Source organism: Carettochelys insculpta, chromosome 2, assembly GCF_033958435.1.
Source record: "Carettochelys insculpta isolate YL-2023 chromosome 2, ASM3395843v1, whole genome shotgun sequence".
NCBI lineage: Eukaryota > Metazoa > Chordata > Testudines > Carettochelyidae > Carettochelys > Carettochelys insculpta.
The window spans coordinates 42,625,421-42,647,821 of NC_134138.1; the positions used below are offsets into that span (position 1 = coordinate 42,625,421).

At 46.7% G+C, this 22,401-nt stretch overlaps 1 protein-coding gene across 6 annotated transcripts in view; it reads left to right on the forward strand.

Moving 5' to 3' along the window:
• The first annotated feature begins 4,191 nt into the window (after window positions 1-4,191).
• Window positions 4,192-22,401, forward strand: part of SNX31 (sorting nexin 31) — a 91,073-nt gene continuing 72,863 nt past the window's right edge. For 2 of the 6 annotated variants that reach the window (XM_074986847.1, XM_074986850.1), the window contains exons 1-2: window positions 4,192-4,506; window positions 4,913-4,987. In XM_074986847.1, the coding sequence (XP_074842948.1) occupies window positions 4,441-4,506; window positions 4,913-4,987 (141 nt within the window). In that variant the 5' untranslated portion in view covers window positions 4,192-4,440. Of the gene's footprint in view, window positions 4,512-4,912; window positions 4,988-22,401 lie in introns of all 6 variants that reach the window. The other 4 variants (XM_074986846.1, XM_074986849.1, XM_074986848.1 and 1 more) reach the window with 4 other exon arrangements.

Here is a 22,401-nt window from a genome sequence, read left to right on the forward strand (position 1 = left end):
AACTAGTAGGAGAAATAGAAGTGGGTGGCAACCTGGGCTGCAGTGACCATGAGATGGTAGATATTAGGATCCTGACAAAAGGTGAGCAGTAAAATACAGACCCTTGATTTCAAAGAAGCAAACTTCAACTCCCTGAGAGAACTGATGGGCAGGACCCCTTGGGAAATGAAGATGAAGGTGAAGAGAGTTCAGGAGAACTGGCAATATTTTAAAGAAGTCTTACTGAAGGCATAGGAACAAGCCATCCTGCTGCACAGTAAAAAATGCAAACATGGTAGGCAACCAGGTTGGCTTAACGGGGAAATCCTCAGTCACCTTAAACTCACAAAGCATGCGTATAGGAAATGAAAACATGGACAGTGACTAAGGAGGAGTATAAATATATGGCTGGAAAATGCCAGGCAGTAATCAGGAAAGCGAAAGCACAATTGGAACTGCAGCTGGCAAGGGATGTGAAGGGTAACAAGAAGGGTTTTTACAGGCATGTTAACAATAAGAGGGTTATCAGGGAAGGTGTGGGGCTGTTACTGGATGAGAGAGGTAACCTAGTGACAGATGATGAAAGAGAAGCTGAAATACTCAATGGTTTTTTTGCCTCAGTCTTCACAGACAAGGACAGCTCCCACACTAAGGTGCTAGACAATGCAGTATGGGAAGGTGGAGGGCAGCCCTCAGTGGGGAAGAAACGAGTTTTGAGCTACTTAGAAAAACTAGATGTACACACATCCATGGGTCTGGATTTAATGCACCCAGGATAGTGAGGGAATCGGCAGATATCATCGTCAAGTCTTTGGCCATTATCTTTAAAGACTCTTGGAGATTGGGAGAGATCCCAGATGACTGGAGAAAGGCAAATGTAGTGCCCATGATTAAAAAGACAATCCAAGGAATTATAGACCAGTGAGCCTTACCTCAGTCCCTGGGAAAATAACGGAGGGGATCCTCAAGGACTCCATTCTGGAGCACTTGGAAGAGGGGAAAGTGATCAAAAGTAGTCAACATGGATTCATCAAGGGCAAGTTGTGCCTGACCAATCTGATTAGCCTCTATGATGAGGTAACAGGTTCTGTGGACATGGGGAAGTCAGTGGATGTGACATGCCTTGACTTCAGCAAAGCTTTTGATACAGTCTCCCACAACACTCTTGCCCATAAGTTAATGGGGTATGAATTGGATACATGGACTATAAGATGAATACAAACCTGGCTTGACAGTTGGCCCAACAGGTAGTGGTCAATAGCTCAATATCCTGATGGCAGTAGATTTCAAGCGGAGTGCCCCAAGGCTCGATTCTGGGGCCAGTGTTGTTCAACTTCTTTATTAACGACCTGAATGAGGGACTGGATTGTGCCTTGGGAAGTTTGTGGATGACACCAAGCTAAGAGAAGAGTTAGATATGTTGGAGGGTAGAGACAGGATCCAGAGTGACCTGGATAAATTGCAGGATTGGGCCAAAAGAAATCTGAAGCAGTTCAACAAAGAGAAGTGTAGAGTCCTGCACTTGGGACGGAAGAATCCCAAGCATTGTTATAGGCTGGGGACCGACTGGCTAAGGAGCAGTACAGCAGAAAGGGACCTAGGGGTTATGGTGGATAAAAGGCTGGATATAAGTAAACAGTGTGCTCTTGTAGCCAAGAAGGCTAACAGCATATTAGGGTGCTCTACGAGGACCATTTCAAGCAGATCTAGAGAGGTGGCTGTTCCCCTCTATTTGGCACTGGTGAGGCCACATCTGGAATATTGTGTCCAGTTTTGGGCCCCCCAGTATTAAAAGGATGTGGATGTGCTGCAGCAGGTTCAGCAGAGGGCAAGAAAAATGATTAAGGGGCTGGAGCATAAGACCTAAAAGGAGAGGCTGAGGGATTTGGACTTGTTACTTTACAGAAGAGAAGACTGAGGGGTGATTTAATAGCAGCCTTCAACTTCCTGAAAGGGAACTCTAAAGAAGATGGAGAGAAACTGTTTTCAGTGGTGACAGACAGAAGAACAAGGAGCAATGGTCTGAAGTTACAGAAGGAGAGGAGTAGATTAGATATTAGGAAAAACTACTTCACCAGGAGGGTGGTGAAGCACTGGAATGCGTTGCCTAGAGAGGCGGTAGAATCTCCACCCCTAGAGGTTTTTAAGTCCCAGTTTCACAAAGTCTTGGCTGGGATGACTTAGTTGGGGTTGATCTTTCTGGAAGCAGGGTCTGGACTCAATGACCTCTTGAGGTCCCCTCCAGCCCTATGATTCTATAATTCTCTGGATGATCTCAGTGCCCCATTGTAGTGATGCAGTAAAACAAACCCCAAACAGCATGGAGCCATGGTCAACTTACAGAGGTTTAGGTAGTGGGAGAGCAGGCGCTGAATGACAAGCCGTTGTCCCGCAGAGCTGCACAGCGACTTGCTTAGGTAATATTGTAACTGCTTGGGTACTTCAGACTTTGCACGTTATACACCTGAAGATGAAGATGAAACAAACTGAATGATTAAAATATATTATAGGTTGAACCCCTCTAATCCAGAACTCCCGTTCAGCAAACTCCATCATCTGGCATAATTTTAGTTAGCAGGATGACCACTTATCATGGGTGTGGCCAAGTTTTCTGTGGTGACATAAAGTTTGTTTCCAGCCACCAGTCCTGGCTCTCAGTATTCTGTGCCGTTATTTAGCTGTAATTTACCCCTAAATGTCTTCTAAGAGCCCAGTAAGCAGTGGAAGTGTTGGTAATATGCTAGACAATATAACCTTCTGTGGTCTGGCAAATTCTCTTGTCCGGCATTGGTCAAGTCCCACGGGTGCCAGATTAGAGAAGTTCGACTTGTACAAAATTTGACTCTGTTCTTTCTACTTGAATTCCCGCCTGTCAGTTCCATTTCTACAAAAGCTGCATCAGTAGTCCCTTGAGTTATGCAAGAGTTGCGTTCCCATGCACCCTCATGTATTTGAAATTTCACGTAGGTCAGGGTGGCTTTTTTTCCCCAGAGGAATGCATGTTCTGCAGCCGGGGAACCAGCTGGAGCACCTGGAGCTCCTTTTGAACCGTAAGTCATAGGGTTGGGGAAGGGGACAACTGGGGAGGGCTGAGCCACATGGTGCACTGGGAGTTGGGGGCGGGGGGCAGGGTTAAGACTGCGGTAGGTTAGGGCTGCAGGAGGGTGGTGGAATTGAGCTGGAGCCACTTGTGCCGGGGTGGGGACAGGGATTATGCTAGAAGGAGAGGAGTAGGTTGGATATTAGGAAAACCTACTTCACCAGGAGGGTGGTGAAGCACTGGAATGCGTTGCCTAGAAAGGTGGTAGAATCTCAATCCCTAAAAGTTTTTAAATCCCGGCTTGACAAGGTCCTGGCTGGGATGACATAGTGGGGGCTGATCCTGCTTGAAGCAGGGGACTAGACTAGATGACCTCCTGAGATCCCTTCCAGCCCTAGGATTCTAGGGGGTGGTGCACTAGGCAGTGGCAGGTTGCACTGGGGCAGGGGTGGTGAGCCAGAGCTGCATGTGGCAGGGATTAGCCAGTGGGGCGGGGAGTTGAACTGGACCCACGCGTGCGGGGGTTGTAACCAGGCAGGGGTGGTGAGACGGAACTGTGCACGGGGGGATTAGCCGGCGAGGGGGGGGTAGTTGAATTGGGGCAGGGGTGGTGAGCCAGAGCTGCACGTGGGGGGGATTACCTGGTGGGGAGGGAATGAACTGGGGAAGGGGTGGTGAGCAGGAGCTGCACGTGGGGGGGATTAGCCTGCGGGGGGGGGGGGCATTGAACTGGGGCAGGAGTGGTTAGCTGGAGCTGCACGTGGGGGAATTAGCCAGCGGGGGAGGGGCTGAACTGGAGCCGCGCGTGGGGGAAGTTGTACCCGGGCAGGAGTGATTAGCCAGCGGGGTGGGGGGTGAGCTGGAGCTGCACGTGGAAGGGATTAGCCAGCGGGGCGGGGGGGGTGCTGAACTGGGGCAGGGGTGGTGAGATGGGCGTATGCGTGGGGGATTAGCCGGCGGGGGGGGGGGGGGGGTTAACCGGGCCGCGCGTGTCCGGGGGTGGGGTTGAGCTAGGCCCGTGGGCAGCAGGATTCTGAGTTGCACTAAACTGTCTCGGCGCCTGGTTGCGCAGCCTGAGCCCAGTCCCAGGGCGGCCGGAGACAGGCGGGGGCCGGGCCGGAAGCTGCAGAAGGGGACAGATACTCACGTGCTCGGGGGCCTGTTACCAGCGCGCAGCCAAGCAGGGAGGGGCCCGGTCTGGCGCGCTGGGGAACGAAGCGAAGCCCACGGGCCGCAGCCGTCCCACGCGGCAGGAGAGGGGGCGGGACTAAGCCACTACCCGCTCCCCTCACCTGCCAGGTGAGCCCCGCCCCCGGGAGGAGCCTGCCCCGCCCTCTCAGTCACGTGGGAAGAGATATGCTCCTGCCGCGCGCGGCTGACTGCTCTGTCTTGTCCTGTCCCGTCCCGTCCAGCACCGCACCATGAAGCTGCATTTCACCATCCCGGTCTCAGAGCGGCTGCGACAGACGTTCGGGAGCCGCTACGTGGTGGAGTAACGCGGGCGGGAGGAGCGTGTGGCTGTGCGGGGCAGGGGCTGCGGGCGGAGGAAGGGAGTCGGGGAAAAGGAGGGAGGGGTGGGAGTGCTGTGGGGGGAGGCGGGAGAAGCGGGTGGGAGTGCTGTGGGGGGAGGGGAGGCGGGAGAAGGGGGTGGGAGTGCTGTGGGGGGAGGGGAGGCGGGAGAAGGGGGTGGGAGTGCTATGCAGGGAGGGAGCTGGGCGATGTCGGTTCAGGGAGCAGAGCTGTTGGGGGGTGGGGGGACAAAAATGTTTTGGTGGGATGGGACAGGTGGGAAGCCACGATGGGGGGCGGGAGTGCTGGGAGCAGAGGTGGGCTGGGAGCTGTGTGGGGAGGCTCCTTGGGAATGGAGCTGATGCCCTTTGGGTGTATTTTCAGCTGTACTCCCTGTACCTGGAAGGTTTCCTCTTCTGCAAGGTGCGCTACAGCCAGCTGCACCACTGGAACGATCAGGTAAGAGACTGAGCCCAGCCACTTTGTCACTGCCCTGCCAGCCTGAGCTCGGGGAGCTTCCTGCCAAGGCCAAGGCCTGGCCTATTGAAATGAGGAGAGCCACCATAGGCAAGTTCTATCCTTTACTGGATCAGCATCTGTTAGGGAGAGAGAGAAGCTTTAGAGCTGCCACAGCTGCTCTTGACTTCACTGAAGTGAGTGCAGGTTGCAACCCTCGAATATTACCTGGGGATGGTAATGATCTTTTTCTGTCTAGTACCCAATGTGGAAGGCACTTCATAAAGGTCTGGATGCTGTGGAGTAGAGTTTTGTTATATTTGTTTTTCTAGTTTAAAACACTCAGCACTCCAGGGTGTGGCAAATTCTGAAGCAAATCACAGAAACGTGTTGAGAGGAGGGTGCTGGGCAATGGAACATGCTGGGAATTTAGTGTTAAGGAAGAGCTATTTTTCAGTTTTTGGGGGTGTGGAGTTAGAATATTTTGGCTGTCCCACATTTCTTTTATGCTTATGCAGAGGTGATATGAAGAGTGAATGAAGATGATTATACTTCCAGCTGCTGCTTTGCTAAACTCTCCACCCTTTGTAAGCAGCTGGATTTTTTTTTTGCTGCTCTTCAAACTATTTTCATGACAGTTCCTTGGTTCTTGTGTACGCCCTAGGCGTGCTGGTCAGAGCCATATAAAAGAGATGGGCTATCTTTGTTTTCCTTTTATTTTCCTTTTTTTCCTATTTTAAAATTCCTGGTTTTTATAATTTTTTATAATTTTTTCCTATTTTAAAATTCCTATGTTCCTATTTGTTTTCCTTGTTTGCTAAACTCTCCACCCTTTGTAAGCAGCTGGATTTTTTTTGCTACTTTTCAAACTATTTTCATGACAGTTCCTTGGTTCTTGTGCACGCCCTAGGCGTGCTGGTCAGAGCCATATAAAAGAGATGGGCTATCTTTGTTTTCCTTTTATTTGCAAGGTATTTTCCATTTTATGCTGTAAGACTAGCCAGGGGAGGTTTAGTATGTTTCCTTATTGGTACATGACAGCATCTGTACCCAGTATTCAGGGGAACAGGTTTTACACAGTTATTTATAGAATCATTGACTTCAAGACGTTTCCTCTGATTTCAGGACCTCAGACGATTGCCGCATTCCTTTCTGAGTCGTAAATAACACTGGAGCCTCTCTTAGGCCCTGTCTGGGTTAAGAGTTCATATCACAACATTATTTTTTCAAACTCTTCAAGCCTGGAAGGGGCTGACATTGTTTTGAGTTCAGATGTGTAGGCTCTAACTTTGTATCCTGGGACTGAGGTCCTGCTGTTTAATGTACCTCTGGAATGTGAGAATCTTAATGGTAGGCAAGATGCTCTCAGGTTCAGTTTCTAACTTCACTACAGATACTTTGTGATCTTGGACGCATCAATGATTTTATATAACTTCGTCCTCACTTACTTGTCTGTAACATGGGAATAATTACTTTCCTGCCTCTTGGGGCTGGTGTGAAGATAAAAGCCCCACTAATGATAGTGGAGGCTCTAGATATTAGAATGGTGAATTATCACATAATTTTCAGATAATGGTAAGTATTACAGATAATTACATAACAAATTTGTGGGAGATGGATAGCTCAGTGTATTAGCCCACTAAACCCCCAGTTCTGAGTTCAATCCTTGCAGAGGCCATTTAGGGATTGGGGCAAATAGATGTCAGGGATGCTGCTTGGTCCTGCCAGGAGGGCATGGGACTGGACTAGATGACCTCCCCATCTATATCTTAATTATTTTGTACTGTGTACATCTTGTTCATTAATATAGTTTTGTAGATTATCTATCCTCTGATGCAATGACAGATGTGCAATAGTGATGGGGTATTACTGGAGGGGATAAATTATTTATATTTATATATTGGCTGAGAAGTGAAAACATATTAAATAGCTAGATTATTTCCACCAGTTTTAAGGTCACTTATGCTTAATAGAATCCAAGGGAAACCACTATGTTTAGCAATTCTAACAGCAAGTTGGGATTAGCGCTAGAAAATGCACTGCAGAAATCATTCCAGTACTAGTGATAGGTGGACTGCATAATCTGTTACAGAAATTCTCAAGATGTAGTCTGTGGAAACCTATAAGTTAACATTGTGCTGGTTTCCTCCTTTCCAGCTGCTATATTGCAAGAAAACATCTGCAAATATGTGGAAAAAGGGCCACTGCAGAGCTGTAGTGGGCAGTCACTGCAATTGAGACAGGGATGTTACACGATTCTGAAGGATCAGGGACATGGTCTTCATAGTTTGCAAACTGGGGCTGCATCTACACTATGAGAAATTCGAATCAAGGCTTTAGCTCGATATTAAAATGTGACTGGCTTCACATGTAGTATTGTCAACTTGATTTTTTGAGCCATAATGCCAATTACAGATATTACAGGACGGATATAGCGTATGTTTCTAATTTAAGATCTCAAATCTAGGCAAGTGTGGAAGCACCATGTCCTTAATTTGAATTGGTTAGCCTCCAGAAGTGTCCCATATTTATCCCACAAAGGTATGTGGTGACCCTCCAAGTATGGCTGCTTCATTGTGCACTGCTGTCAGGTGTGCAGGAAGAAGGTCAAAGTAAGCCTGTGAAGTTTGGATTGAATTTGAATTGGAAGTTAGCTGCCCAGCCCTGCAAATAAAAGGGGCATCTGTTATGAAAAAATCCCTTTGCTACCAATGAGGTGCAACTCAATGGGCAATTATCAGTAGCCCTCTATTGCAATCATGAGCACTCAGGGTAGTGATCTGACTAACACTTCACAGACTCGCAAGAGAGCCCCAGCTTGGATCCCATTGCCGTTTGGGGAGACCAGCTGGGGCAAAGAGACTTCAGGTGGCGAAGAGAAATGCGTCCATCTGTGATCAGATGGCACACGACATAGCAGCCTGTGGTTACTCCCGGGGACTATGCAGTGCCTGGTGAAGGTTAAAGAACTCTGTGAGGCCATCAAAAAGTCCGGGAAGCCAACCAGAGGTTGGGGTGGCTCCTCAGACCTGCCACTCTTATCAATAGCTCCACATGCTTATGAGGACTGACTCCACCACTGAGTCCAGACTCAATTACGACACTTGTGAAGGCCTTGGTATGGATTTTGGGTTGAGCCCGGAGGAGCATGGTCCAGAGGAAGAGGACAACAGAGAAGAGGAAAGCAGCAATGAGCAGGGGACAGAAGAAGTTGTTCTGGATAGCCTGGAGGTTTTCACCGTAGACCTGGAACTGGTCCCCTCTATGGTGGGCCCCTCCAACACCATTCCCCTCCACACCAGGACCCTCCATGGTGCATCACATTCTATTTACTGCAACTTAACCCACTCCCACCAAAAAAGAGCATTCATTCATTAAAGCACAGTTGATTTATTGGCATTATGGCAGAGACGTCCAAAGGTACCATGTGCGTTACAGATCAATCATAAAGCTGTTTTATAAAGTGTCCGTTATTGCTGCGGCCTGAGCGTGGCTACTAGTGGATGGCAGTGTAGATTGCTCTGAGTAAGTCCTGCCTATTGCCTCCACTTCAGAATTCCAGGTAGACGAGAAAGTCTTCTGCCTTGATTCACATATGTTGTGCAAAATAGCACATGCTGTAATAACAAGGGGGACATTAGCTTCAGAAGTGTCCAAATGGGTCAATAAACACCTGAACCTCACTTTCAGACGTCCAAAGGCTCATTCCACCGCCATTCTGCACCTGCTCAGTGTGTGATTAAAGCTTTCCTCGCTGTGGTCCAGGGCTCCTGTGTAGGGTTTCATCAGGCAGGGAAGCACAGGATAAGTAGGGTTGCACAATATAACAATCGGCATCTTCACATTGCCAATCTTGATTTTTCAATCAGGGAAGAAAGTCTCATCCAGGAACTTTTGGTATAGTCCCAAATTTTGGAACGTGCGCGTGTCATGAACCCTCCCTGATCAGCCAATGGTGACATTGGTAAAACAACCTTTGTGATCTACCAATCGCTGCTTGACCATGGAAAAGTACCCCTTTCAATTAATATACTCTGATGCCATGTGGGCCGGGGTGTTAGCTGGTGGCCGGGTAATGTGCGGTGAGGTACCAACTATGCACTTGTTACCATCCGAGTCTTTTACTGCTAGAGCAGGGAGCTCCTAGCACTCTCGCCTATGGCCAGGCAGTGGTAACCAAACGGTTAAAGTTTTTTATTGTGCCGGCTGTGTTGCAGTGACAGAGAGTAACAGCAGTCAGGCTTAGATCTTAACTAGTTACAAGTTTATTAAGCTACAGTTATAAGCATGCGGTTACAAAAGGCTATTGTCTACTTCTTTATGCTAGCAGAGTACAGGTGTTAACAGGTTACATTACAATTCAATACCACGACGTCTTAATGCAACAGCATCTATCTATAGAGCTCTAATTCTTTAACTGTGCGCACCAAAAGGAGACCTTAATATGGGTATATCTTATCCTCCTTGCGTCTCTTGATACCAGCGTAGCCAAGCGAGGGTTGGTCACTCAATTCGGTGGAAAGACGAATGCGAGGTTGGGCGTCCCCCAGTTGCAGACCTCGGGAGGCAATCACCTGACCCGACCAGCAGGTAGTTGGTGGGAATGCGCTCAGAGTCAGAGTGCTGCTGGGCCCATCTTTATACCCCCTGGTTGACGTATTCTCTTTCTTATCTATGGTGTCAGATTGCACTGGTCTGTCTTTTGTGACGCCAGTTTTTACATGGGCAGTTCTTACTTAATTTGCACTTGTAAGACAGGAGATAAGCAATTTGGGAGTACAGGACATTCTTTTACAAGGGCGGATATTTCTCTTCTGGGATGGCTGTGTGGGTGCATCAAATCCATCAATGCCAGCTGGGGTGATTTCCTGAGGCCCTTCGGTAACAGTTAGCCTGCGAGCCCTCTACCTGTGTTTTCTGTTTCTCAGGGTCACGATGAGCCAGCACATCTGGGCCCCTTTAGGAAGGCATCAAAGACTGTGCTGTTTAACTGCTGTTCAGTGCCCTGTGTGCTCTGAGGCACCTTAGAGGAGAGGCAAAAGCTGGTCTGTAGTGGGGAGATTTTGTCTGGCTACACGGGGCCAGGGTGGGGATGTGCGTGTCTTCTATTGCCCAGCTGCAGCTAGAAAAGTGCTGAGCAGCAAAGCCATCCACTATGGCCTGTACATTTCCCAGGGTCGCTGTCTTCCTGAGGAGAGGCTGACAGATTGCATGGGCCACCTCCATTACCATGGATCCTGCTGTATATCTGCCCACCCTGAACTGGTTTGTCATTGACTGGTAACTGTCAGGGCTTGCAAACTTCCACACTGCAATTGCTACTCGCTTCTGTATGGTTAAAGCCTGCCTCATTTTGGTGTTGCTATTATTCAGGGCAGGCGCCAGCGCATCACAAAGTTCCCTAACGGTGGACTTGGGCATCTGAAAGTTCTGCACCCACTGTTGGTTGTCCCAGGACTCCAGAATGATCCAAAATCCCTGTGTGCTGGTCTCTCAAGTCTAAAACCGCTGCTCCACTGTCAGCAATGCAGTCATAGCAGCTACCAGCTCTGCATTCTTGGACCTCAGTTGGCATAGTTGCTGTTCCAAAACACCGCATCTTCGCCATCATCATCGTCAGCACCACCAGTAGGATAGCTAAGCATCATTGAGCTTTGGAATTGAAGGACAAATTGCACAACAGCTGCTGTGGTTGCCACAACGATCTGTGATGAGTTGGAGCGTTCATGGATCCATGCTTGAGCTGGAATGCTGCAGCAGGAAATGGCACAATCTCTGTTCTTTTTTCGAGCAGTTAGTGATGCAGTGCATTCTGGGATTGTGCTTGGAATTCTGGGATTCCAACATGAAACACACACAAGCAACTGGGGCTAAGGCTCTGTGGGATAGGTACCCAAAATGCAGCGCTCACGCTGTCAAACCTGCACAGGGCAATAGGGACAAGGAGAAAAGGTGGGTTGAATTTCAAGAAACTTTGTGGACACTTTATTTGATTTCATAATATCGAGATTAAGTATTTAAATTTATTATATATGGATTTTATCTCATAGTATAGACGCAGCTGGGATGTGGTATCCATGAGACAATCTCTTTTAAAAATGGTCCATTTACAATGAACGGTTCATGTTGTGAAAAAGCTTGAGAGCCTGTGGTCTCTTCCGTCTCTAAATTCTATGGCCCTGATCTTGCAAGCCACTCTGCACTGGCAGACTTATGCTTCTGCAATAGAGTACCAAGTTTGAAAACAGTAGAACAGCTTGACATTGAAGTTAGTTTGTTTGATCTCTGGAATTGTATCTGTTTTGGAATGTCAAGAATGGCATTCTTTCAGGAACTATCCCTTTGAGGAATTTCACTATTGTCTCTTCAGTGAAACTGGCTTTTTGATGTATAAAAAATTACTTCTCATTGAATGGATTTATGTGAAACTGAGAAATTAAAACAAACCTTTTTGTTTCCTTTCTGTATTTTTATTTAAATTAATGTAACCCAATACCTGTCTTTCCTTTAGCTAGCCCAACTTAATCTTTCTGTAGTGTTCAACTACGGTAGAAATTTCTGGGAAAAAGAAGGTAGAATATTGTTCTGTATAGTTTCAACAAAACTTTAAAATCTTTAATTTTACCTATTGGCATTTTTTTCTGTCTTATCTGGATTTAATGGGTATAAGTTTCAATCATGTCTGTGTTTTGGGTAGATCATTTCTGCATGTCCAAAATTTTCAGGCTTGGATGCCATCAATTGAAACTCCTATATCCATTTTTAGATGCCTGTATAAGTAGCCTAACTCTCTCTCTCGGAGCTAGTGAGCATTTGTAACTCAGACATCAGTAGGAATTGAGAGTACTTATCTTTTCAAAAAACAGGCCACACAGATCTTGATTCTGTTCCTTGAAGCACTTGAAGTCAGTGGGGCTTTGTGTTGGTTCATGAATTTGCATGCATTAATTAATTGCAGGGTTGAAAACTTAAGTGCTTTGCTGTAGGCTGTTCAAGTTTTGACAATTTAAAATGTCAGCCTTTGTATCTAGCTAATAAGTTATATAGCCAGAAGAATGGTTTGTTTTACAGATTTGAGAGTGTTTATCCCAGTGGTTCTTAAGCTACTGCCCAGTCAACACACAGCTGTGGTCTATATGACATCCTTAGTCTCATACAGGTAGAGGGAGGGAGGGAGGGGGAGAGAGAGAGAGAGTGTGTGTGTGTAAATAAAAATGTGGATGTGGCCTATAATGATAAATATGGTAACTCTCTTATCCGGTACACACACTGAGGATTTGATACGCTCTGATTTGCTCACACCTTCCCTCTCTCCCATGACTTGAAGAGGATTTTCTGATATGAACAGCTGTCAAATATACTTTTCTCTCTTTTAAACAAATTTTGATGCCTCTATTGCTTGGATTTATTCTTGTGGCTTTTCTCTTTATTCCCTGAGTGCCGTATTGAAACAAAGCAGTCTTGGGAGGCATTGGATGTCTCCAGAGATCGGTTGTGGGCCATAGGAACTTTTATATGTGGGTGCATAACTGGCTGGCTAATTGTACCCAGAGAGTAGTTGTTAATGGTGCTCAATCCTGCTGGAAAAGCATAACAAGTGGGGTTCCACAGGGGTCTGTTTTGGGACCAGTTCTGTTCAATATCTTCATTAATGATTTGGATATTGGCATAGAAAGTACGCTTATTAAGTTTGCAGATGATACCAAGCTGGGAGGGGTTGCAACTACCTTGGAGGATAGGGTCATAATTCAGAATGATCTAGATAAATTGGAGAAATGGTCTGAAGTAAACAGGATGAAGTTTAATAAAGATAAATGTAAGGTGTTGCACTTAGGAAGGAATAATCTGTTTCACACATACAGAATGGGAGAAGACTGTCTAGGAAGGAGTACAGCAGGAAGGGATCTAGGGGTTCTAGTAGATCACAAGTTAAATATGAGTCAACAGTGTGATGCTGTTGCAAAAAAAGCAAACATGAATTCTGGGATGCATTAGCAGGTGTTTTGTGAACAAGACACGAGAAATCATTCTACCGCTCTACTCTGCGCTGGTTAGGCCTCAGCTGGAATATTGTGTCCAGTTCTGGGCACCCCAATTCAAGAAAGATGTGGAGAAATTAGAGAAGGTCCAGAGAAGAGCGACTAGAATGATAAAAGGTCTGGAGAACATGATTTATGAAGAAAGGCTGAAAGAATTGGGCTTGTTTAGCTTGGAAAAGAGAAGATTGAGGGGGGACATGATAGCGGTTTTCAGATACCTTAAAGGGTGTCATAAGGAGGAGGGAGAAAACTTGTTCTTCTTGGCCTCTGAGGAGAGAACAAGAGGCAATGGACTTAAGCTGTAGCAAGGGAAGTTTAGGTTGGACATTAGGAAAAAGTTCCTAACTGTCAGGGTGGTCAAGTACTGGAATAAGTTGCCAAGGGAGGTTGTGGAATCTCCCTCGCTGGAGATATTTAAGCACAGATTAGATAGATGTCTATCAGGGATGGTGTAGATAGTGGTCGGTCCTGCCGTCGGGGCAGGGGACTGGACTCGATGGCCTCTCGAGGCCCCTTCCGGTCCTAGTGTTCTATGATTTTATGATATCTAGGTCACCAGTTCAAATCCAGCTCTATAGGTAAACTCAAAAACTGCTGTTGTAGTTGCTCGACTTGTTATTTCAGTCCTTGTTCCAGAGGACACCTGTCTACCTGACAAATACAATAACCACAATTACATATCTGGCAGCCCCGGGACAGGGAGCGCCAGCTGGTCAAATATGATGAATGGTGGAAGGGTGTTTTCAACCAGTCCCTGATGTGGCTGCCTGCCTGCAGGGGACTCTTGTCTTGCTCCTGATGCAGCGCGGTGGTCTCCTTCCTTGGCTCTACCTTCTCTGCCTCGTGGTGGGCTGGCGGCTCCTGCCGCTTGCAGCTCAGCCCGTGCAGCAGCTCCTCCCACTGCCAGCTGCACTGTGGGGCTGCCGTTCTTCACCGGTGCCTCCTTCTCCCATGCGGCCTGTGCCGGGGCCTCACCATGCCACGTCTGCTCCTGTTGAGCCTGTCCCGAATGGTGGGGCTCTTCCCCTCCCCGGAGGTCAGCGCCCTGATCTCCAGTGGCTGGACTGCTGCCTACGGCTTCACCTCATCAGTGGTTGCAGGCTCGGGGTGTTCTTGGGGGTCTCCAGGATCCTGCACCAGCCTGAACATCCCACCCTGCCTGGGTAATGCAGCACTTCCCTTTGGCAGGGCTCCCTTATCCTGGGCTGCCAGCTTGAGTGTCTTATTGCCGGGGGCCGCCAGGCACGCACTGCTCCCCGATGGTGGCTAAATTCAGAGTGGGTCCTCTGCTCCCTTTGTGACCAATGGGTGGGAGAGGCGTAGGACTGGGGAGGCAGCTATGAGCAGCACAGCTCCCCGGAGGAGGAGGATTCCTGGACATGGGGATGGTGCCTGGTACTTGTTGGTTGAGAATTCCAGTTGGTTGAATACTGATTAAAACAGAGTTTACTGTAGCAACAAGAAGTCTTATGGTACCTTATAGACTAACAGATATTTTGGAGCATAAGCTTTTGTGGGCAAAGATGTGCTTAAAAGCTTATGCTCCAAAATATCTGTTAGTCTGTAAGGTGCCATAAGACTTCTTGTTGTTCTCAAAACTACAGACTAACATAGCTACCTCTCTGATACTTGTCACCATGCAAGAGTTGACTGTAGCATCTTTGTTGGCCTCCTTGGCAGAGGGGCCATGGACCAAATCAACTGGAAAAATGAATTATGTCTTAGCATCCCTGGTGCAGAGTGTGAAGCCTTATTGACGGCATAGCATGGCAGAGTTTGCACAGCTGACGACTTTGTGATGTGCTCAGATACTCACCACAAAAGATGCTTTCTGTGGTGGATACTAGTTGCCTTTCAGCAGCAGAAAACTTACTGCCTTACGCAGACTCAAGAAGAGTGGGATGCAGTTTCGTCTGTCATCTCAGTCATGCTCCTTAGACAAGTGGTCAGTGACAGTGATACACAGTGTGATTAAAACAACTGTATTATTTCAGAACGTATCTGTGTTTCTCTCATCAACATTGCCTCTGGTTCTGTAAGCAGGAGCACATGCTGTCCTCTGCCATCATCGCTGGGCTTACTGCGTCTCTCCTGCTTCTGGGTTTCTTTGAGGGCAGTCTCTCTCACATCTTGGGCTTCTAACAGTTACCTGTCTCAGGTTGCAATCATAACAAGAAGTCCTGTTGCACCTTATAGACGAACGGATATTTTGGAGCCTGGTTTTTGTGGGTGAAGACCCGCTTCGTCAGACGCAAGAGACGAAAGTTGCAATCATGTGATTGTCCTACTCTCATGCCAGTACCTGGCAGCAGTGCTGTGTAACCAGGTCTGAGTTAGTTAAGCCCTGCAAATCTATGACATTGGTGTCCAGAAACCAAACTGTCTTGTTAGAATACAGTGCGTTTTGTTCAAAACAAAACGCTTTGGAGAACACTGAGCTGAAAACAATAAACCAGTGTATACACACACTTGCTTTTCCATGAGGTTTCCTGTTCCTGGGATCTGACAGTGACCATATCCTTCAGATTCTCTGTGTGAACTCTCATCCTGTCTCCCAATAGCTTTGGATTATTCAGAAGCCCAAGAATCATAGAATCATAGGACTGGAAGGGACCTCAGGAGGTCATCTAGTCCAGCCCCCTGCTTCAAGCAGGATCTACCCCCACTAAGTTATCTCAGCCAGGACCTTGTCAAGCCGGGACTTAAAAGCCTCCAGGGATGGAGAATCTGCTACCCTCCTGGTGAAATAGTTTTTCCTAATATCCAACCTACACCTCTTCCTCTTTAACTTCAGACCATTACTTCTGGTTCTGCCCCAGAAGGGTTTTTGATTGTTCGTTTATTGCAGGATTGATAAGAATGGATTTAAAAAACAATGGGCATTCATTCAAATGATCAATTTTAAACAGATTTTTAAAATTGATTTTCAAATCAATCATATTTAGACCTCATCTTATGACATCATATTTAATCGTTCAAATTAAATAAAAAAAATTCAAGCAGTATGTGTTTTGCTATCAAAATTTTAAAGAAAGTCAAACCACTGAACTAGTGGACGTCATTGACTAATCACTTAGAAGTAGAGTTGGCTGAAGTGCTAAACTTTTTTTTTAGACAGACAAGGTGCATGAGGAAACATCTTTTCTCTTACCCTGAGATGGTGGTCCTGTGGACAAACTTCCAAGACACAAAGATCTTTGTGCAGTTCGACAGCTTGTCTCTCTCATCAAAGGAATTTAGTCCAGTGAAAGATACTGTTTCAGCCACTGTTTATCTTTATTATTCTGGAACTGACACACTTACAACAGTACTGCATAAACCAGCTTTTGACAGCAGGAGCTACTTCTGAAGGTGCAGAGAACCTATTGTTTCATTTATTCATTTAGTTGAGTTCAATGACTACCTCATTCAAAGTTGAGAAATCCTTTAGGAGTTGAAAAGGCATGAAAACTTGTTTTATATTTCCAAGCTGTGATTTGAAAACTAGTGGTGATCAGATAAGATTTACTGCAGATGTTTCCAAAAATCTTTAATGGCACAGGCCTCAGAAATAGTCAGTTGTATAATCTGTGGTTAGGATATAGAACTGATTATTTCTGGTCACCATGCCCTTCTGATTTTTTGGAAAGTTTATGTTCTCAGTCCATGTAAGGTCATTTTTATTTTAACAAAGAATTTTTAAATACTCTTTTTGTGTATTTAATTCATTTCCAAGTTTTCATCCAAGTGCAGCTTGACACAAATCACAAGTAAAAAAACTAATCAAGTAAGAAATGTTCCATTAATTATTTTTTAACTCCATAAAAATAAGAATCATAATCATATGTTAAGACCATGTAATTGCTTAAATAAGTGTGTATAAAAAATGAGAGACAGTAAACCTAGTTACAAAAAAAAAAAGAAATTTATATCAGTCATTGAGTATTACCCTTTCTTTTCGAAAATATTTTAAAAGTAGCAATTCAAAATAAGGGAGGAAGTCATGGTTTAAATTATTGATTTGTGTTTGCTGATATAAATCATGGTTAAAATCCGCAATTTAAATTTAAGTCAGTCCATCCTGTTGACTGTTCTTCAGAGCTTTGCCAACATTAGTAGCACAGCTATGTCACTTTGGCCTGGTGCTGGGAAGTATGCTCTTGTCCTGTAACTGCAGCCCCAGTGTTTGCTGGGAGGTTGTTACTATGCTGCTTCCCTGTTTGTTCTTAATCCCCCTCTAAATTACAACATTACATTCATATGGGAAAGCAAGTGTACAATAGCATCAGCTCAGTGACCAGGTCATAGTATTCATAATGTTCTTACACCTTCATATAGCTGTGCAAAATGTCTCCACTCCAGGGGGGGTGTGCACGAATGTAAATTTTACTGCTTTTGGGAGGAGGTGCTGGCAAGGGGCAAAGCACTGCTGAGGTGGCAGAGTGGGGAAGCAAGAGGGAAGGCGAGAAAACTATGCCAGTCCTGTGGCTATGGCAGGGAGAGCAAGACAGCTCCTCTCCCAGGGCTGCAGGCAGGTGAGGGAACTCCTTCAGGCCCAGGACTGGGGTGAGAAGAGGGCCCTCCTGCTCCTGGGCTGCAGTGGGAAGAGCAGAACTTGACGCAATTCATTCTCTCTTGCTGCCCCTGGAAGCCCAGGGGCTGGAGGAATTCTGTGCCCCTTCGGGGGGTGATCTGGGGCCAGAGATTTATTGAGGTGGTTCTGCCCTGCTTGCCTCCCTAGCCCCACACATGCCTGCATGGGTCAGGAAGAAACTTCCTCTCTGTGCATATTGCTTCATAATTGCTCACTACAGCTTTCCTTGAACAGTTCTCTGATGAATCTAGTTCTGGCTACCGTCAGAGATGTGACTGGGTTAGCTGAACTGCTGGTCTGATCCAGTGTAGGCGTCCTTAAGTACTGTGTTGTTACGTCTCTAGAAACTCTGCTCTGTTTCTAGTTAATTGTTTGCCTAAGATCCAGAATCCTCATGCTCTGTTTCTAGTTAATTGTTTGCCTAAGATCTAGAATCCTAGGGCTGGAAGGGACCTCAGGAGGTCATAGAGTCCAGCCCCCTGCCCAAAGCAGGATCAACCCCAACTAAATCATCCCAGCCAGGACTATGTCAAGCAAGGATTAAAAACGTCTAGGGATGGAAATTCCACCACCTCTGTAACACATTTCAGTCCTTCACCACCTCTCAAACCTCAACTTTTTTTTTTCTCCTGTTTGTATGTCTTTCCATTCACCATTCCTGCAAGTAATGTACTTATATCTTTATATATTTTTCCTTTTCTGTCTGTGGAATGTTTTCTGAATTTTTCCAGACAAATAATTGCAAAAAACTTTAAATGGGCGGGTGCCATGTAAATATTGATGTGTTTTAATGTAAAGTACTATGTAAGCTGACCAAAAAGGTCTGATTTTTTGAGAAATTTGGGCAATAGGTAACATATGCTAGTATAATCACGCCTCCTTTCATTCAGTTATCTGAGTCTTAGGAAAAATAAGTTCTGCAAATAAATATATGGGAGAGACTAAACCTAACTTCTTGATTTTAAAAGGAAAGCTTTATTGGAAATTGTTTGAAAAGACTGAAATAACTGGTGAATTTCATCATGAGGAAACATTTATAGTTTTATGGGGGTTGCGGTGGCTACATTCAACTCAATTTTTGTCTTTGAAAAACTGATGTTAACAAATGACTCTTTGACTAGGTTGACAGTCAAGAATCAGATAAAAATAGCATGTTGGGTATCCCTTTCTAAACGATTAGAATAATATGTCAATGACAACCTGAGAAGCATTTGTAAGGCTGGGAAGAAAAAGCTTCTAGATGTCATAGTTCTGAGAGTGTTCATTATTGACTCATTTCAAGGCACTCAATGTACAAAGTGTCGCGTCTGAAATGGTAACAGTGAGAAGACAAAAGCGCAACATTGATTGATTGATTCCGAATGCTGTTCCAGCCTTGACTGAGTCAGTCTAGAACAGCCACGATTTTCATGAATATCTGTTGACAAAATTATTCTAAAAAATCAATCACAAAGTAATTAGGCATAAAAGGTTTAATGAGTTAAAATGCATTTGTTTTTCAACTTTGTGTACCTACTTGTATAGCAGACTAACTTTATATTTTGTTCGACACCTTCATATATGCAAATATATGGCGGCAGTGTTGCCAACTGCTGGCTGGAGTTGAGGGACCCACTGTCCCCAGGGTGCAGCGTGGGCAGCGGGGCACAAGTGGGCTTGGGGGAGTGTGAGGGGCGGGGGGGGCGAGACTGAGGGATGTCGGTGGTGGGCATGTGGTTTGGGGGCGTGTGGTACGGCTGCGCAGATGGTGGCAGTCACGGAGGCTGGTGGTGGCACGCTCGGCTCAGATTGCCTGGGCTTTCAGGCCCAGTCCTGGGATCCCTGCATGCGCGTCCTGCAGCAGCTCCATGGGGCTCCGGGGGCAGCCGCAGCCAGAAGAAGAGTTGGTAGCTTTGGCAGGGACCCAGGGCGTGGCAGGCTGTGAGATCGGCACCTTCCTGGAAGAAGTGGGGCTGCAGCAGTGCGTGGCCAGGTGCGGAGAGGCCAGAGAAGGGGGGACCTGGGGGTGATGAGAGCTGATAGGGGGCAGTGTGGTGAGGTGGCGGGGACATGGGAGTGAATGGGGGACAAGGGGGTGGGGGGGGATCTGGGGGTGATGGTAGCTGATGGGAGGCAGGGGGTGGGGAGGAGGGTCCTGGGGAGGTGAAGAGGTTGTCAGGCCATGGGGAGCTTTGGGGACACGTGGTGCTGGGGAGCTGCAAGAGGTAGTGGGATCGTTACCCACATTCTCCATGCCCCCCTGCCTTGTGGGTTATCGTGGGAAGGAGCAAGGCTAAGGGAGTAAACCCTGACAGAAAATCCGGAGGGGAGTCCTAAGGCAGTTCTGTGCCAACTTCTGGCATTGACCCAGCAACTCCTGCAGCTGAGCTGGTACCAGACGTAGAGGTTATCCTCTCCTTTGGACTATATCAGTAAAGCCGAGGAGCCCTCCTAGCTCAAGTCCATGGAGCAGGGCTCAGAGACTCTGTGTTGTGGATTTCATGTAGCAGTGTGCTCAGACCCAGGGTGCTGCAGCTACAGGCAAGAGGGACTAGCTGTTTCACCCTAAAGACTAACATGTTATAAGAGAGCAATCCAGGCCAAGTGGAATGAAGGTGTCTTAGTGGGTTCAGATTGTTGTAATGAGCCAGAAATCCACTGTCTTCATTGGGTGATGGGCAATAAAAATCCTGGGAAGGTAGGAATTTAAGCTCCTAGGCTTATTTTTGAACGTATTTAGTAGTTTTCCTTTAAGAATGAGGCCTGAGATGTCAGGTCTGGCACGATAAGGCTGGGTAAGGTGTTCACTCATGGTTGGTGTGGTTTCCTTATTTTTCTGCATGAGCCCATTCAGGGGCGTAGTGATGGTCTCATTTCATCCCCTTAGTTGGTTTGGGATCTGTGCATTGGGTGAGATACGCCACATGCTCTGATAGGCATGGGTAGGTCCCAAGGATTTTAAAGGTTGTCATATCAAGATCTGCTGCTGTTTTGATCCAGTATGTGCTTGTCCGTGGGGAGCTTGTGTCTGGTGATGAGTTTGTGGGGTTTGTTTGAAGGTCAGAAGAGGGTTCAGGAAAGATTTCTTTCAGGAGGAGATCCTCATCAAGTATACATGTTAATTGCATAGTGATGCCCCGTATGAGGAGCGGGGTGGCGCATAACTATGGGACGGGATCGGATCAGGGCTTTTTTTCTGTATTTAGTTCAGTTCTCTCAGGATATGTGGGGGCCCACCAACTTAAACATGAACCTCTGCCGTACCACTGCTATGATGATCCGTGCCCCCAACAATGCATGAGTCAAGAGCCACAGGTCCTATACATTCTTGTTACAGCATGTACTTTACTTTATCCAGTGCACTAATGTGTATGAATCCATGGCTTCTTTTTATGGTACCATGGCTTGGGCCTTACCAGATTCACAGCCATGTGAAACCTGTCCTGGACTAGAAAATCTGGTGTCCTCCCATGAAATCTGGCCCTTTGAGTGCTTTACCTTATCCTGTATGGACTTCATGGGGGAAACCAGTGTTTCTCAGATATTGTGTGGGGGGGGGGGGGGGGAGAGGGGGCGGTTCCTGACCCAAAAGGGGATTGCAGAGGGATCACAAGGTTATTTTAGGAGAGTCATGGTATTGCCACCCTTACTTCTGTGCTGCCTTCAGAGCTAGGTAACTGCCGAGCAGTGGTTGTAATGTTGGCTGGGTGCCTAGCAGCGTGCCTTATAAACTGAACATTTGAGCGGCAGCCCAGGAGATTCAGGTGCTGCCCAACTGATCAGCACCCAAAGTTGGCATCTTGTGCTTGTATGGGTGATGCACACTGCACGTCTCAGTGCACATAACAAAATTTATTCTGCACATGGGTCGAAAAAAATTACAAGGCCCGTAGGTGCCCAAATCGGAAGGCAGCACCCCGCCAGCAGCAGTGCAGAAGGGTGGCCATACCACACCCAAGTTGCCCTTATCTCCGTACTGCTGCTTTTAGCACTGGGCATTCGGAGAGTGGCCATTGCTGGCTAAGGTCCCAGCTCTGCAGGCAGCAGTGCAGAAATAAGGGTGGCAATGCCGTCCCATCTGCCTTTCTGTGGTGGTGGTGGTGGTAGGTCTGCTTTCAGAGCTGGACTCCCAGACAGAAGGCACTGCCCTCCAGCTGCCCAGGTCTGAGGGCAGCAGCACAGAAGTAAGGGTAGTAGTGCTGCAACCCCCCCTACAAATAACTTTGTGACCCTCATACAACTCCTTCTGGGGTCAGGACCCCCTACAATTACACCACCTTGAAATTTCATATTTAAATGGCTAAAATCATGAAATTTACTATTTTCAAAACCCTCTGACTGTGAAGTTGACCAAAATGAACCATCAATTTGGTAGGGCTGTAACCATGACTGTTTTGGCTGATGTTGAGTGCTGTTTTGGCTTCTGAGCCACAAAGATTAGAGTATAAGTGTGCTGAACAATCCGATCTTGTGTTTAGTTCTGACACCCAAGTACTTCTCCCAGACTGGAAGAAAAGCTCAGAGAGACATGGTGGGTGAGGTAATATCTGTCATTAGACTAGCTTCTCTGGATGAAATAGCTGGCCTCTTCCTAAGATAGGATTGCTTTAAACCTGGCTGGGCCTCCTTAGGAGCTCGACTAGAGGAAGCAGCCCTGGAGAGAGGTTGTTTCAGCACTTCTCCCATCCCTTGCCCACTTTGGGATGGAATACTAGGCTCTGAGGTCTCTAGCAGAGCCAAGGTTGCAGTCAGTTTGTGCTTCTGGCTCCTTCTCTAGATGGATTTATTGGAGATCTTCAACCTCTGTTGTACTGGAAGTGAATGTG